Source organism: Neolamprologus multifasciatus, chromosome 3, assembly GCF_963576455.1.
Source record: "Neolamprologus multifasciatus chromosome 3, fNeoMul1.2, whole genome shotgun sequence".
Lineage (NCBI taxonomy): Eukaryota > Metazoa > Chordata > Actinopteri > Cichliformes > Cichlidae > Neolamprologus > Neolamprologus multifasciatus.
The window spans coordinates 303770-318777 of NC_140441.1; the positions used below are offsets into that span (position 1 = coordinate 303770).

General features: G+C 38.7%; 1 protein-coding gene and 1 long non-coding RNA gene across 4 annotated transcripts in view; both read left to right on the forward strand.

Moving 5' to 3' along the window:
* Positions 1 to 2557, forward strand: part of LOC146520915 (uncharacterized) — a 55146-nt gene extending 52589 nt beyond the window's left edge. The window contains exons 2-4 of one of the 3 annotated variants that reach the window (XM_085154594.1): positions 989 to 1120; positions 1205 to 1309; positions 1490 to 2557. In XM_085154594.1, coding sequence (XP_085010720.1) covers positions 1032 to 1120; positions 1205 to 1309; positions 1490 to 1619 — 324 coding nt within the window. In that variant the 5' untranslated portion in view covers positions 989 to 1031 and the 3' untranslated portion in view covers positions 1620 to 2557. Of the gene's footprint in view, positions 1 to 369; positions 1121 to 1204; positions 1310 to 1489 lie in introns of those variants that run through there. The other 2 variants (XM_085154593.1, XM_085154592.1) reach the window with 2 other exon arrangements.
* Positions 1 to 15008, forward strand: part of LOC146520913 (uncharacterized) — a 214401-nt gene that overhangs the window by 106259 nt on the left and 93134 nt on the right. The window lies entirely within an intron of this gene.

Consider the following 15008-nt stretch of genomic DNA (forward strand, 5'->3'; position numbering starts at 1 on the left):
AAACCAAGTAACACTTACTGATTTCTGTTTGTACACGGACATGATTTAAGTGAAAAGTGCAGACGGCAGTCTCAGCTGTCCCTCAGCTGTTGGTCTCTCCCAATGAACATCTTTGCATCTTTAACTCTGCCTCCTCCAACTTCTGTGGAGAGGGGAGGCAGCACTGAACAAAGAGCTGTAACTGCTAAACGTAGTCCAGTAAAGCTGCACTAATGAATTAAACTATTCACTTTAGCTAAAGTTATTAAGTTAGCTAAAAACCTGGGATGCTGTGTAAGACATAAATAAACGTAAAATACAATGGATGGACATTCATGCTCATGTTTCCCTGGAATCATGTTTGTGTGTCAGAGCTGAACCAGAGCAAACTATGCTAATTTAGCATTTATAGCTAACAGCTACAATAAGTATAACAGTTACTGTCAGGCTATGATTTGTTTACATGACGCCTGTTCTTATACATGTAATACATTTATTACCAACCTGAGAGTTTGTCTGCTGCTCTGACATGATGAATGACTTCTTAATCCAGCTCAAGATGCTGTTGATTTCTGTCAGCAACACTTTCTATGCGCTGGTAAAACGTAGTCCTATTAATCTGCACTCAGTTACTGTTGAAACCAGACGTCAGTCCAAAAAAACTGAATTGTAGAACTAAAACTGAACGGTAAGAAGTGGAATTTTTAAAAGATAAAATACAGTTTCAAAGCATTTATTCAAGTTACAATTCAGATTCAATCTGAGCAGTTCAAACTCGAATTTAACTTATTCAAATTCAGTTTCTGATGGCACAAAGTTCTGCCTGTATCACGGCTCCATCTAGTGGACTGATAGTAGAGCAGCTGATGGCAGCTTCCTCTGCCTCACACTGCTGTCTGACTGCATTCAGCTGACACTGACATGAAGCAGCTGATATTTGGACAGCACACATGATGGAAAGGAGGATTTCAGTTGATGTGCACATGAATGATTTGTGTTTCCTCTGCAGGTGAAGGTAGAAAGTGTGTGTGAGCTGATGTGAATTGAGCAGCATGGATCAGTGTGAGGACAGAGAGGAGGGAGTCCCTCCCTCTAAAAGCACTCTGTGTGGGGAACATGAGAGCCAGACCAAAGCTCAGAGGTGAGATGACCATCTCTAACTGTCCATGACTCTTCTCCATGTCACAGCTCAGCACTCACATCACTGCTCCATCATTATTCACAGGAACCCACCTGGACCTCCACCCAGCTCTGTGTCCTTACAGAGTGACGCGTCTAAAGATCACCTCTTCATTGATTTTGAATCCCAGCAGGAGTCAGCTGCAGACAGGTGAGCTGTTACCGTGTGAAAAACTGTTTACCTCTGGGTGGCGCTCTGTTCTTACACTGTCAACACTAGTTTGGAGTTTCCTTTTGCTCATGCTCAGCCTGCAAACAAGTTTATTTTTGGAACGACGGTAATCTGAGTTCTGTGGCTGCAAATGAAAAACATGTTTTTCTTCTCTAACAGGATCTTCTCTAAGAGAATTTTTGGACCTGAACCTGGACGCAGCATGCAGGATGAGGTGTCATACTATCATAGCAATGATTACAGCTTTAGAAGAAACACAGTCTCTGAAGTCGGGGGGTTAAGGAGGTGAGCTGTTAGTAACATGAACTCTTTGATTAAACTGCTCGATGTTGTTGAATATAAACTGCAAACACGTCATTCCCTCAGTCCCATTTAACCTGTCTCTTAAAAACAAGTCTTTGGTTTCTAACCAACTGAAAAACCACTTCAGCAAACAGGAAGTGATGCTCATGATCTTGTTTTCTGCATCAGTCATGCTGTGCTGGATGTTGGAGGAAGTTAGCAGTAAACTCAGTAAAGCATAAATATCACTTATACTCAAAACTCACTCTGACCATCAGTAATTATTTCTTAAATTACATTCAGTTTGAACCCTAGTTTTCATAGAAAACAACAGTAAGCTGCTGTCTGTCTTTCAGGCCAAGAAGACACTTTTCTACCAGGAAATAAAATCACAAGACAGTTTCTAAAGAAATTAAATATCAGCTGTTTATCAAACCGGTTCAGGAGTCAATATAATCATTGCATTTGTTTTTAAACACAAAGGAATCAAACTTTGTCCTGACATAAGAACTGAACATCTTGTCTAAAGATCAGAGAGGAGAAAGCATCCCCAACAATCCTCTCCCCATATTTCTCCACTCCACTAAATAAAAATGAAACAATAATCTGTTAAAATGATGAAAATAATCTTTCATGTTGGACTGTTTGCCTCTTGGATGTCCATCCATCTTCTGCTTAATGAACTGTTCTGTAGGATTAGTTACCTTTGATGGTTGAACCAATCCAATTATCAGTAGCAGGAATTCATTAGCAGTTCCCAATAATATGTTTTTCAATTCTTTGTTTGCCCTGAAATAATAAAGTAAAAGATTTAATTGAAGACACAAGTCCAACTTCTTAGTATACACATGTATTTGCACACTACACAACTTTTTTTTTTTGCTTTAGGTTTTGACACAAGCAGTACACTGCATGTCACACACGACAGTAAATTTGATTAAGCTTGATTTATGCCTGTGAAAGTTCAATGGAACTTGGAAAGAAAAGCAGTTCCAAAGTTCCATTGACTGAATGCTTGATTTATACTTTCTCCTCCCTATATTTTGCTCTTTCAGGAAGGAACTCCGAGAAATATGTATGCAACATGGTCGGTCAAAAAACCTCTGACTCTTACATGATGACCTCTTACATCCAATTGTGTCCAGCACACACATGTTAAGAGGTTTTAAATCAAAAGCAACATTAAGACTCACTGAGAGGCAGAATCCTGGTTACATTTGTTACAACGTCATCTAACCTTGAAACCTGCTCTCGTTGTAAATGATCCTTTTATTGGGTTACACCAGGGGTCAGCAACCTTTAACACCCAAAGAGCTATCTGGACGCGGTTTCCACGCAAATGAAAACTCTGGGAGCCGCAAATACTTTTTGACATCTAAAATGAAGATAACACTGTTATTGTTTTTTACCTTTATGCTTTGTGTGAACAACTAAGGTGTGTTGCTTATGAAATCCATGAAGTGCTACAGAGAAAATTACATGTTATTTATGTAATTAACACGTTTTGAACTCTTAAAGAAATATAACAAAAGGAAAGCTGAACTAAAATGATCCAGCAAACAAAAACTGTTATATCTCCTTTGGGCTTTTGGAGCCTTGACCTGACTTTTAAAAAATAATTGAAAAAAAAGTTCTATGCTGCTGAAAAATGAAAAATAGATATTTGCAAAATTCTGCATAAATATGTATTTTACCAGGTTACTGTGTGTGGCGGGGCGTGGTCTGCAGCGCTGCAGGGGAGGCGGACGCACCTGAGCGGCACCCGCAATCACGCCTCGCTGCCTTCACGTCTGTGCTCTCTATGCTGTTGAGCTTAAACGCCGGCTGTATGCGTACAGCAACCATGTTTGAAAAGTGGTCAATAAAGAGATGCTGAAAAGCGTGTTCATGCAAACATCGTCGGTCTGCCGTGATATGTTTGCAATAAGACTTCTGCTCCTGAACCTCTGCACACAGCATCTGCAGATCAGGCTGTACGAAGTCACTTCATCTTTACAGGACTGTAAGCTGTCATCTGTGAGGCGTGAGCGGTGTTTGCTTTAACATAGTTCACGGTGGAGCTGCTCACATAATGTGGATCCCAAGATCCATAATTGGCCTTCCTGGGGATGAAAGTCTTGATAAATGCACGCCGTTTCGGCGGGTACACCGGAGTTTGACGCTTATTTTGAGCGGTGAAAAAATAATATAATATAATTTTATTTTTATATTTCAAAATCACAATAATCTTCAAATTTAGAACTACAAGTTAAAAAGAACTAAACACAAATAAAATACACTTCAGCTAAATACTTCTAATCTATTTTCCCAAACCACGCGGAGCCGCAAAATAAGCACTGCCAAATAAGGACTAAAGAGCCGCGTGCAGCTCCGGAGCCGCAGGTTGCCGACCCCTGGACTAGAGGATTCAAACCAATCAGATGACAGTATTCACATGACTCCCACTCCTTGAAGTGTATTTCAAGCCGGTTCGAGCCCCGGCTCCGACAGTCTCGGTCATTGGGTTAGCTGCTCACATTTTTATAATTGCCCAAGTGTGAATGGGTGAATGACTGGGTGTGTAAAGCGCTTTGGGGACTAGTAAAGTGCTGTACAAATACAGGCCATTTACCATTTTTGAAAATGTTGCACTGTTCCTTTATCAGTGTCTTAACAGTATGTTTATGAGAGCCATGTGATGTCGAGAGAGAGAGAAGGTTTCGATACGTGAGAGATTTGTGATGTTTAGCGTGTTTGGAGGCTTTAGTTAGTGTGTAGTTGGTGTGTAGTTAGTGTGTAGTGTAGTCGTTGTTGTGTTTTGTGTGTCAGTTCTACTAGTAAACATCACAGTTGCTGCCTTAAAGCCACCAAAGGCAGATTGCAGTGTAAACGCTGTCTCCACATGGAAAACAGCAGTGATCCAGCTCCTGCTGTCAGACCTGCAGGTTTATCCCTGTGCTGTTCTCCTCTGTCTTATAGTGGACACACACTATTTTTTGCAGTGGCATAAATCATTTGTCTGGCTTCTTATTTGATGCAAACACCTGATTGTTCTGTAAATAGTTTGAAATGGTTATATTAAAACCGCCTGAGGCCTCGGCTGCATTTTTAGGTAAATAGTTGAAGAGTTGTTGTTTGCAAAACTTGTTCAGCGTTTTTTAAAATGTACAAAATGATTGGTCAAACATGTTTGTGGTTTTTCCAGTAAAGATCTTCCTTTTTTCTCCTCTGATATTTCCTCCAATGACTGGAGATATGGTGTTGATGAATGTGTCAGAACTAATCCAAAGATATAACCCTGTGCAGTCTGGAGAAATGGCATCATCCAGTCTGTCCTGTTTCCATCAATCACTGTCTGGTTGGCCTCAGTCATGAAGCATGACAGGGCCAGACAATAAGGTCCTTAGAGAGGATCAACTGTGCTGTCTTTCCTCCATCCAGGACCTGTAAGGGTCCAGAATGAGGGACAAACACATCTCTACAGACCTTTCACATCATGGAGATAAACTGATCCACCTCCACACCTTCAACACCACATTCACTCAAACTCTTTATCCTGGGTTTAGGTTCTGGTCTCCTGGTTCATCAGTTTCTCTGTGTGCAGTTGAGTATCAGCAGTCTCGTCTTGTTATAGAAAACCATCAATTGCGTGAAGTAATTTCCTAATCTTTTTTTACTGTCCACTTTTTAGGATTTCAGAAAAGCACAAATGACTGAGGCTGAAAAACCTTCATACAGGTGACCAAATTATAATTATTTTATTTGTTTATTTAGAAAAAGAATGGGGGTCTTTTTTGGATTTATTTGATAGGGACAGTAGAGACTGACAGCAAAGCAGAGGGAGCGAGAGAGGGAAGACCAGGGCCACAGGTCAGATTCAAACCCAGGCAAGCCACTATTCGCCAAACGGCATATGTCCGCTTGCTCTTCCCATTAAACTAAAGGTGTGCCAGGTGACCATAATTACTAAAAAAACTCAACCTGATGGAACAGATTATGTGATAACTCACTTGAGTTTACGGTTTACATTGCTTCTGGTTAATTACAGTTTAATTCAGATCCCTCTAACACACACCACCAGACAAAAGTTTGTCATTTAATGTTTTTTCTGTATTTTCATGATTATTTACATTGTAGATTCACACTGAAGGTATTAACACTGTAACACACTACAAGCTGCAACGTGTCCAGAACTCTGCTGCCCGTATTATTGCTAGGACTTCCTCTACCCACCACATCTCCCCAATCCTGAAGCAGCTTCACTGGCTCCCGGTTAAATTTCGCATCCATTTTAAAATAATCCTTTATACATCCAAGGCTATTCATTCTCTCTCTCCACCATACCTCTCTGATTTAGTACAGATGTACTTCCCATCCCTCAGATCTTCATCTTCTCTTTCTCTCTCTCTTCCTTCCGCTCGTCTGATTACAATGGGGGGCGGGGCTTTTAGTTGCTCTGCCCCTCGACTTTGGAATTCCTTACCCCCTGACCTCAGAAATATTACTTCATTCCCTCTTTTTAAGTCCACCCTCAAAACTCATCTGTTTAAAATTGCTTATGTTTAAACCTCTGCATGCTCTTAACTTTTATCTGTTACTGTTTTTATTGTATATGTTGTGTATTTGTTGTACAGTGTCCTTGGGTGCTTTGAAAGGCGCTATTTTTAAATAAAATGTATTATTATTATTAATGAACACATATACAGTTATGTAGTAAACAAAAACGTGTAAAATAACTTAAATTATGTTTCATATTTTAGATTATTTGCTTTGATTAGTGCTTTAAACACTCTTTGCATTCTCTAAATGAGCATCATGAGGTAGTTCAATTCAATTCAATTTTATTTATATAGCACCTAATCACAACAACAGTCGCCTCAAGGCGCTTCATACTGTACAGTATGTCCTATAATAATGGATACAGAGAAAAACGCAACAATCATATGACCCCCTATGAGCAGCACTTTGGCGACAGTGGGAAGGAAAAACTCCCTTTTAACAGGAAGAAACCTCCAGCAGAACCAGGCTCAGGGAGGGGCGGGGCCATCTGCTGTGATTGGTTGGGGTGAGAGAAGGAAGACAGGATAAAGACATGCTGTGGAAGAGAGACAGAGGTTAATAACAGATATGATTCAATACAGAGAGGTCTGTTAATACATAGTGAGTGAGAAAGGTGACTGGAAAGGAAAAACTCAATGCATCATGGGAATCCCCGGCAGCCTACATCTATTGCAGCATAACTAAGGGAGGATTCAGGGTCACCTGGTCCAGCCCTAACTATATGCTTTAGCAAAAAGGAAAGTTTGAAGCCTAATCTTGAAAGTAGAGATAGTGTCTGTCTCCTGAATCCAAACTGGAAGCTGGTTCCACAGAAGAGGGGCCTGAAAACTGAAGGCTCTGCCTCCCATTCTACTTTTAAATACTCTAGGAACAACAAGTAGGCCTGCAGAGCGAGAGCGAAGTGCTCTAATAGGGTGATATGGTACTACAAGGTCATTAAGATAAGATGGGGCCTGATTATTTAAGACCTTGTATGTGAGGAGCAGGATTTTGAATTCAATTCTGGATTTAACAGGAAGCCAAAACAGGAGAAATATGCTCTCTCTTTCTAGTCCCTGTCAGGACTCTTGCTGCAGCATTTTGGATTAACTGAAGGCTTTTCAGTGAGTTTTTAGGACTTCCTGATAATAATGAATTACAGTCATCCAGCCTGGAAGTAATAAATGCATGAACTAGTTTTTCAGCGTCACTCTGAGACAGGATATTTCTAACTTTAGAGATGTTGCACAAATGGAAGAATGCAGTCTTACATATTTGTTTAATATGTGCGTTGAAGGACATGTCCTGGTCAAAAATGACTCCAAGGTTCCTCACAGTGTTACTGGAGGCCAAGGTAATGCCACCCAGAGTAAGAATCTGGTTAGATACCATATTTCTAAGCTTTTCAGCGCCGAGTACAATGACCTCAGTTTTATCTGAGTTAAGAAGCAGAAAGTTAGTGGCCATCCAAGTCTTTATGTCTTTAAGACATTCCTGCAGTTTAACTAATTGATGTGTGTTCTCTGGCTTCATGGACAGATAGAGCTGGGTGTCATCTGCATAGCAGTGAAAATGTATGCTATGTCTTCTAATGATGCTGCCTAGGGGAAGCATGTATAATGTAAACAGAATTGGTCCTAGAATTGGCCTATAATTAGCTAAGACTGCTGGGTCTAGAGATGCTTTTTGAGTAAAGGTTTAACTACAGCCAGCTTGAAGGCCTGTGGTACATAACCGATTATTAGAGATAGGTTGATCATATTTAACCCTCTGGTCTCTATCTGGCCATTTTTGGCCACTTTCTTTATTCGGTTTTCAACCATTTTTGTTCTGTTAATGCAAATGGAATGAAACTTTCCAAAGGTGTGCATTTTTTAAAAAATTTTTAATTTTCAACATTTCAACTTAATAATGTCAATAATATTCACTATACACCAATTTGTTCCTGTTTTACTGATCGTGGCCATTTTTGGCCAATTGAAACCCATTATAACCACCTTTTTTGATTCCTTGTTACTGGCAGTACTATAGCATGCAATTTAGGTAAAATTGCTTTCATTCTAAACTCAACACATGAAAATTGTAGTTTTTCATTTTTTCTACCACATGACATCCTTGGCCCATTTTCTGCCAAGCAAGCAATTTCATGTAATATTCTTGGTTTCCACTAGGTGGGGTTGATGGGTTACCACACTCCAATGGACCAATATAATGAAACAATTTTGACATAGGTTTGGTCTTAAGGATCTGATAGTTTGTGTTTGTGCATGACATTGCAGCACAAACATGTATTTGCAAGATAGACTGGAATAAATAATGACGCATCAAACATTACATAGGCTGCAGTGAATTCCTGTGGATGCAGGATATTGAGCTTTGAGGTTCCCAGTCAAACTTAGCTTTGAAGCACATGTGAAAAGCACTTTTACTCTTGTATTTTTCATAAAAAGAGACCATACCCAAAATATTAACTCTAGAAACAAAAACAAAAACAAAAAAAAAACCCAATCACAGGACATTTTGCACAGTTCAAACCTGCAGCTGCAGCGCAAACAACAACAAACACTGTTTGTAAACGTGTCCTGGAGTTTATGCAGGTGCAGACGTTGCTACTGCTGTAAGTCAACCTAACAGCTTCCAGACCATTTATTCTGGCAATATGGCAAGAAGGTGGGAGTGTCCCCCCCACCCCAAGAGGGACAAAGGGACCCCCTGATGATCCTCTAATCGCCTGAGCCAAGGTGTGAAACTGGGTGTGAACTCTGGCTGATTGGGAACCACACCCAGTTCAAAGCGTATAATATCTAAATTTGAATTATATTTTGGTTTTCATGACTAGGACTGGTGCTAATTTAAAAAATCAAGTCAATGAAAGTAGAAAAATGTTTTAATATATATGAATTTTATAGTATTTTGAAAACGTAAACATGGGTGGCCATTTTTGGCCACGAACAAAATGAGAGGGATTTTTTGTTTTTCTGTCACAGCACAAAAAACCAAAGATACATAAAACTCATTGATACTTTTAATTATTGCTATGCATCTAACCTCCATCATGGTTAGAAAATAAATCAGTTTGCATGTATTATTTAGGAAAAAAATGGGGATTTTATGCTTTTATCCCTTTATCCCTTTATCCCTTTGTAAATCATTAAAATTATGTAATTTAACTGGTATTTAAAGGGTTAAAAGTCTGGATTTGAATTAAATTTTGGTCTTGATGAACAGCACTGATACTAATCTAAAACATCAAGTCAATGAAAGTAGAAAAATGTTTTAATATATATGAATTTTATAGTATTTTGAAAACGTAAACATGGGTGGCCATTTTTGGCCACGAACAAAATGAGAGGGATTTTTTGTTTTTCTGTCACAGCACAAAAAACCAAAGATACATAAAACTCATTGATACTTTTAATTATTGCTATGCATCTAACCTCCATCATGGTTAGAAAATAAATCAGTTTGCATGTATTATTTAGGAAAAAAATGGGGATTTTATGCTTTTATCCCTTTATCCCTTTATCCCTTTGTAAATCATTAAAAAGTATGTAATTTAACTGTGATTTAAAGGGTTAAAAGTCTGGATTTGAATTAAATTTTGGTCTTGATGAACAGCACTGATACTAATCTAAAACATCAAGTCAATGAAAGTAGAAAAATGTTTTAATATATATGAATTTTATAGTATTTTGAAAACGTAAACATGGGTGGCCATTTTTGGCCACGAACAAAATTAGAGGGATTTTTTTTTTTTTTTCTGTCACTGCACAAAAAACCAAAGATACATAAAACTCATTGATACTTTTAATTATTGCTATGCATCTAACCTCCATCATGGTTAGAAAATAAATCAGTTTGCATGTATTATTTAGGAAAAAAATGGGGATTTTATGCTTTTATCCCTTTGTAAATCATTAAAATTATGTAATTTAACTGTGATTTAAAGGGTTAAAAGTCAGGATTTGAATTAAATTTTGGTCTTGATGAACAGCGCTGATACTAATCTAAAAAAATCATGTCAAAAAAAGGGGAACTTTTTCTTAATATATATGAATTTTATAGCATTTTGTAAATGTAAACAGGGGGTGGCCATTTTTGGAAGTTTTTATGTTTTTCTGTCACTGCACAAAAAAACAAAGATGCATAAAACTCATTGATACTTTTAATTATTGTTATACATCTAACCTCCACCATGGTTAGAAAGTAAATCAGATGGCATGTTTTATTTGGAAAAAAATTGGGGTTTTGTGATTTTTTTCCATTTATGAGTTCCTAGGATTATTTGATTTAACTGGTATTTAAAGGGTTAAAATTATGAATTTGAATGAAATTTTGGTCTTGATGAACAGCACTGGTACTAATCTAAAAAATCATGTCAAAAAAAGTGGAAATTTTTCTTAATATATATGAATTTTATAGCATTTTGTAAATGTAAACAGGGGGTGGCCATTTTTGGCCACGAACAAGCTGAGAGGAAGTTTTTATGTTTTTCTGTCACTGCACAAAAAAACAAAGATGTATAAAAGTCATTGATACTGTTAATTATTGCTATGCATCTAACCTCCATCATGGTTAGAAAGGAAATCAGATGGCATGTTTTATTTGGAAAAAAATTGGGGTTTTGTGATTTTTTCCATTTATGAGTTCCTAGGATTATGTGATCTAACTGGTATTTAAAGGGTTAAAATTATGAATTTGAATGAAATTTTGATTTTCATGAACAGCACTGGTACTAATCTAAAAAATCATGTCAAAAAAAGTGGGAATTTTTCTTAATATATATGAATTTTATAGCATTTTGTAAACGTAAACAAGGGGTGGCCATTTTTGGCCACGAACAAGCTGAGAGGAAGTTTTTATGTTTTTCTGTCACTGCACAAAAAAACAAAGATGTATAAAAGTCATTGATACTGTTAATTATTGCTATGCATCTAACCTCCATCATGGTTAGAAAGGAAATCAGATGGCATGTTTTATTTGGAAAAAAATTGGGGTTTTGTGATTTTTTCCATTTATGAGTTCCTAGGATTATGTGATCTAACTGGTATTTAAAGGGTTAAAATTATGAATTTGAATGAAATTTTGATTTTCATGAACAGCACTGGTACTAATCTAAAAAATCATGTCAAAAAAAGTGGGAATTTTTCTTAATATATATGAATTTTATAGCATTTTGTAAACGTAAACAAGGGGTGGCCATTTTTGGCCACGAACAAGCTGAGAGGAAGTTTTTATGTTTTTCTGTCACTGCACAAAAAAACAAAGATGTATAAAAGTCATTGATACTGTTAATTATTGTTATACATCTAACCTCCATCATGGTTAGAAAGTAAATCAGATGGCATGTTTTATTTGGAAAAAAATTGGGGTTTTGTGATTTTTTCCATTTATGAGTTCCTAGGATTATGTGATCTAACTGGTATTTAAAGGGTTAAAATTATGAATTTGAATGAAATTTTGATTTTCATGAACAGCACTGGTACTAATCTAAAAAATCATGTCAAAAAAAGTGGGAATTTTTCTTAATATATATGAATTTTATAGCATTTTGTAAACGTAAACAAGGGGTGGCCATTTTTGGCCACGAACAAGCTGAAAGGGTAGTGATTTTTAACAAGGCCAGAGGGTTAAGATGGGAGAAAAAGAGTCTAACTTAACATCAATGGTACTAAGAGTAGCTGTAGATAATATTACATCTGTGGGATGATTATTGGTAATTTTTTTTCTAATGATAAGAATTTTATTTGTGAAGAAGTTCATGAAGTCATCACTGCTGCTCCATCCAAAGTGGGATGGATGCCATCTCTCCTAACAAGACCAGGTTTCCTCCAGAAGGTTTGCCAATTATCTATGAAGCCCACATCGTTTCTGGGACACCACTCAGACAGCCAGCAATTTAAGGAGAACATGCGGCTAAACATGTCACTCCTGGTCTGATTGGGGAGGGGACCAGAGAAAACTACAGAGTCCGACATTGTTTTGGCAAAGTTACACACCGATTCAATATTGATTTTAGTGACCTCCGATTGGCGTAGCCAGGTGTCATTACTGCCGACGTGAATTATGATTTTATTGAATTTACGTTTACCCTTAGCCAGCAGTTTTAAATTTCCTTCAATGTCGCCTGCTCTGGCCCCTGGAAGACAATTGACTATGGTTGCCGGTGTCTCTAGCTTCACATGTCTGAGAACAGAATCACCAATTACCAGAGTTTGACCCCCAGCGGGTGTGTCACCGAGTGGGGAAAACCGGTTAGACACATGAACAGGTTGGTGGTGTACCTGGGGCTTCTGTTTAGGACTATGCTTCCTCCTCACTGTTACCCAGCCGAGCTAAGGTAAGCTAGCGAAACAGAACAGAGACAGTGAGTGAATACTTTGGCTATAAATTAGGTAGTGAGTACACAGAAAGTGTGCTTCGGATGAAGCACCTGAAGATTACACTATGAAAAAAGAATGTATTTAAAAATTTTAATTAAATTTCTAAGCAGATAAGTTACTCAGAAACACCACTGTGTTTGAGCAGGAACAGGAAGTGATACTCTGCCGCAGAGCGAGCGAACACCAAGTGACAGCGCCACCAAGTATGGTGATGCCAATTTTCTGTCCTCACAAAGATCTCTAAACATGCGCACGCACGCACACACACACACACACACACACACACACACACACACACACACACACACACACACACACACACACACACACAGAGTTTGGACTGAATGGTTTAACATTAGAATTATTACACTGTATTGATTCTATTCTTCTTCTTCCACGTTATTGATTCCTGATCCTATTTTGATTAATTACAGTATAAATAACTATGAGCAGAAGCATAAACTCTGTCACTCTGCGTACATTACACCCAGAAAGCAGGATTTTATTTGATGTAGCTGAGCTGAGTGATCTCAGTCTCCTGGACATAGTCTAATTGATGAAAGATCACTTCAGCTCCCCCTTTAGATCATCTGCTGTCTTCTTTAATGAAATGCTCACGTTAAGCTGAACCGAACCATCGATCACATACTGCAAACACACCATTACACGGCCTGCTGAGAGAGGAACATCTCTGCGTCTCTGGAACTTCTTCGTTAGTTTGTAGTTTGGACAGTTTCATCTGTCTTTTAATCTTCAAAGAAAAACTATTAAAATTCACACAACACTTCTGACACTGGGGCTTTGGATCAATACATCAACCAGCAGGTCAAATCTGGGAGGTTGGGTGTAATCAAGTGAAGGCACTAGAAGTAGGTGAGAAGACATAAGATTAACACTTATGACTAAAGATCATCTAAACCATGTGTTCAGGTGTAAAATGTAGACAATGAAATATTTGGAAACATCAAATAATGAGCTGTTTTTGAATCATATTAAAGTGAAGTAATGAGAGAGTGTGAAAGCAACGTTATCCATCTGTCAGTCAGTCTGCACCTCCAGCCCCACCTGTGGTCATGAGCCAATGAGAGGTGCTAAACAGCTCCAACTCCATCACCAGTGTTCAGCTGAACCAGGTCTGTCTTAAAAATGAGCCACTGAGTCTCTACGGGACTTCCTGTAGAAATAAAGGTTAAATAATAAAAGCTAACGGCTCTCCTTCAGTCTGCAAAGGCTCATGGGAGTTCTACCTCTGCTTCTTCTCTATAGCACAGCTACATGCTAACCACACAGCTTTCTGAGAGACTTCCTGTTTCCTGCGCTGTAACTTGAGGTGAACGTCCCTCGTGTTGACGCAGTTTCAAGTGTTGTGATTGGTCTGTTTTATACAGTCGACTCCTTTTTAATGGATCAGTGAGAGAATAACTCCAAGGATGAGGAATAATGATCAGATTATGAATATAAAGACTCACAGATGTCAGAACGTCCAGGAGGCTGAACGTGTTGGAATGAATGTGAGCAACTGTACAGAGAAGTGGAAGAACCAGAGGGACGAGTATGTTTCAGGCTGAGTCCATCAGACTCTGAAGTCTTTATGAACCGTCGCCTCCAGGATCCAGAGTGACCGCTATCATCAGAGTCCTCATCATGAAGGCACAGCAGACGATGAACTTCCTGTGGTCAGTGATACTATTACTCCTTCATCAGTGAATCCATCCTCAGCTCCACCCTCACCACCTGCAGTCTGCTCTCCCTCCATGTGTGCTTCAAGGACCCTGGTACAGGTAGGACATCTTACTGCTGACCTCCCTCCCTCAAAGAGAAACGTCCTGAGCTGCTCCCCTCAGGCAGGAGGCTCCATCAGGGTCAGAACCTCTCAGCACCAGAGCAGTTTCTGTCCATGTGAAGTTGAACTACTGGACACGAGCTTTATTCCTCCAGCCCGTCCCCTTGTCACTTTACAGTTAATGAATTACAATAACACTCTCAGACTATGAACACATTAGACTCCCTGGCAGGGCCATCTTTCTCCTAATCTGTGCATGGATCAATAAATAAATGTCAGAAGGTTGCCACCCGTCTGTGTGCAGCACTAAAATCCCCCGGTCCCTACCTTTTTACATGCATCATGTTTCAGTTTATACCATGAAAACTCATCTGCCCCCTCACTGATTCCTCAGTTTGGTGCATATTTGTCACACTTATTGCTTCCGATTATTAAACAAATGTAATATCAGACAAATACAACCTGAGTAAATACACAATGCAGTTTTTAAATGATGATTTCATTTATTAAGGCAAACCTACAGGGAGCTGTGTGGCTGTGCTCCTCATCAGTGGAGTGTTTGCTCAGACAGTGAAAGTGTTAACAGGGAAGAAGCTGAAGACGTCTACGCTGCTCAGACTTCAAACATTCAGTCGCCATTCAGACACCATGAAGACCCGTCTGCCTCTCTGCTCCTCGGTGAGTCCAACGTTCATCTACTCATTGATTCATG